Source organism: Mandrillus leucophaeus, unplaced genomic scaffold, assembly GCF_000951045.1.
Source record: "Mandrillus leucophaeus isolate KB7577 unplaced genomic scaffold, Mleu.le_1.0 Scaffold58, whole genome shotgun sequence".
Taxonomy (NCBI): domain Eukaryota; kingdom Metazoa; phylum Chordata; class Mammalia; order Primates; family Cercopithecidae; genus Mandrillus; species Mandrillus leucophaeus.
In genome coordinates, this window is record NW_012106252.1 from 1,413,901 (window position 1) to 1,416,529 (window position 2,629).

At 57.1% G+C, this 2,629-nt stretch overlaps 1 protein-coding gene across 1 annotated transcript in view; it reads right to left on the bottom strand.

Moving 5' to 3' along the window:
- Positions 1–2,623, bottom strand: part of CNP (2',3'-cyclic nucleotide 3' phosphodiesterase) — an 8,425-nt gene extending 5,802 nt beyond the window's left edge. The window contains exons 1-2 of the mRNA XM_011998838.1: positions 2,565–2,623; positions 954–1,626 (exon numbers count right to left, since the gene is read on the bottom strand). Coding sequence (XP_011854228.1) covers positions 954–1,569 — 616 coding nt within the window. The 5' untranslated portion in view covers positions 1,570–1,626; positions 2,565–2,623. The remainder of the gene's footprint in view (positions 1–953; positions 1,627–2,564) is intronic.
- Between the last annotated feature and the right edge of the window lie 6 nt (positions 2,624–2,629).

A 2,629-nucleotide genomic window follows, 5' to 3' on the forward strand; every position in this document is an offset into this window, starting at 1 on the left:
AGCTGGATGTGGTGGCACACACCTGTAGTCCTAGCTACTGGGGAGGCTGAAACAGGAGAATTGCTTGAACCTGGGAGGCAGAGGTTGCAGTGAGCTGAGAGAGTGCCACTGCACTCCAGCCTGGGCGACAGAGGGAGACTCTGTGTCAAAATAAATAAATAAATAAATACAATTGGGGGCAACCAGAAATGGCCTAAAGGCATATAGATGGATTAGTGGGTGACATTTCTCCAACAGGTCACTGCAGGAGAGCCACCAGGACCCCTCTTTATCCCAAACTTACCATTGGAGCAAAAAGCCCATGCCAAGAGAGAACCCGGCTAGAGTAGCCACAGTCCAGGGTTCAAGCCCGTAAACCCCACATCCCTCCTGGGCCCGTGTTTTTCCATCTGAAAACAGGTTTTGGCCTAAGTGTGTGTCCTCTGGAGCTGTAAGATGCCACAAACCCATGAGTAAATCAAGTAGCCCAAGGCCTGAGAACCATCCCCAGTGAAGCCACAATAGTCCTAGTTTTAATTTTTTTGTAGCTTACAATTTCATGTCATTATTATTATTTTGGAACATTATTCTGCTAAAAAGGAGTTGGAAAACACTGGGCTTGATTCCCCCTCTAAGGTTACATTAGAAGAGGACATATTTCCTGTTACTACAGTTTTTCCGACCTCCAAGACGGGATGGTGGTCTACATTCAACCTGGGAGAAGGGTGTCAGAGAGAAGAGGGCTAGAAGGAAAGGTGTAGTAGGAGGAAAGGAGCTCTGGGAAGCCCCCGTGTTCCCAATGTGCTGCCAACTCCCCAAGGCTACCACTGGGACACACTGCTTGCCCCTGCCCGCTCTGAGGTGAGCCTTTCTCTGCCTCCTGCTGCTTCGTGCCCCACCCTATGGTCCTATGCCCACAGCGCCCTGTGCCCAGCAAGGTAGGCTTATGAATAAGGCCCCACCCTGCCACCTACATTGTCGCAGCTCCTTCTTGAAGGCCTTGTGGTTCCCCAGCTCTTCCAGGAAGACCTGGCCGGCTTTGCGGAGGATCTCGGAGCTCTTCTTGGACAGGAACCAGCCGAAGTAGAGCGGCAGGAAGTCCTTCTCCAGCCCAGGCTTCAGCTTCTTCAGGTCATCAGCCGACAGCTGCCACTGGTTCTTCTCCTTGAGCTGGGCACAGTCCAGCCGCCACGCCGTCTTGGGCTCCACCAGCACCACCTGGTACTGGTACTGGTCGGCCATTTCAAAGAGCTGCTCCAGCCGTTCCCGCTCGTGGTTGGTGTCATCTAGCACAAGAATTCTGATATCCCGGCGGCGGCAGTAGGCAGCCAGGTCCTCATCGAGCCGCTTGTACTCCTCGGAGAAGGCTCCTCGAGCGCCGGGGGTGATCTTGTAAGCGTCGGCCGACACCATCTTGGTGCCATCACGGTACTTGTCCACGATGGCCCGTGCCAGCGTGGACTTGCCGCTTCCTGGAAGGCCGCGCAAGATAAAGAGCGTCTTGCACTCTTGCAGCGTGGCCACCGTGTCCTCATCCTGAAGGAAGGGAAACTGCAGCTCAGGCTTGTCCTTGGCCCCTGAGGATGACATCTTGCGGAAGAAGATCTTGGGCAGGAATGTGTGGCTTTTTCGGGAGAAGCCTCTGTTCTGTGTAAGGAGGGGAAGAGATGTTAGCCCAGGTCATTCGCGGGCTCCCCGCCGGCCTTACCCCTAGTCCCTAGACTGGGTGTGGGTGCCTTCCCAAGCAGGGCAGTGCTGGACCTTCTGTCCCTTTCGGTCCGGGAGCACCTTTCCGCTTCTGGTCGTGGAGGAGGAAGAGGGAAGCTTGTCTGAAGCTCTCCTAAGCGTGCGCTTTCCCCATTGCTGCCACCTCGGAAAGGAAAACGTGCTGGAGGCATGCAGGGCGTGCCAGGAGCCTGCGGTTCTGGGACTGGCCTCACTCTTATATGCTTGGCACCTACTAAGGACGTCCTCTTTGGAGGTGGGGGTCTCTGTGTCTGGGCCAAGCCACAGCTGCCACGGCTGAGTGCACAGAGAAGGGTGGGGAGTGGAGAAGGGTTACCCCAAGACTGCCTCCCTTCCCCCAACAATGGCCGCAACAGATAATACTCTCTTGTCTGGCATGCGGGGACAATGGTCCCACAGAAGGGCTGGTGGGGGGCAGGGCAGGAGAGCACTGGACAAAGGCCCTCTTTCACCGAGCCTGCCACCTCCTCCTCTACCCTCTCCCGGCCCCCACAAAGTCGTGGTCTTTGTGCCTGTCCAGGACAAGGCAGCACAGGGCACCTGCAATCAGGATCCAGCTCTGCCCGCCGCTGTGCTGTGTGTCTGAACCGCCTCTCGGAGCCACTTGTTTTCCTGTCTTCTAGAAGCCACAAGAGACGGCAGCTTTTACCGTAAAGGGTCCCCTCCTCTGAACTGGCTCCGCCTCCCGCGCGCACCCGGGCGCGGGGCAGCGGTTCCGCGTGATCAGACGGTCCCGAGTCCCCTACTGAGGAACGCTACCGTTTCCCTCTCCAGCGGCCTCTCCGGCACTCCGAACCCCCCGCCCAGCTTCTTCCAGACCTCAGGACTGCCCTGAGTACCAAGACAACTGGAAGTCGAGCCCGGAGCCCCGGGTCCTCGTTTGCAAGACGCTTCCTGCCGAGGG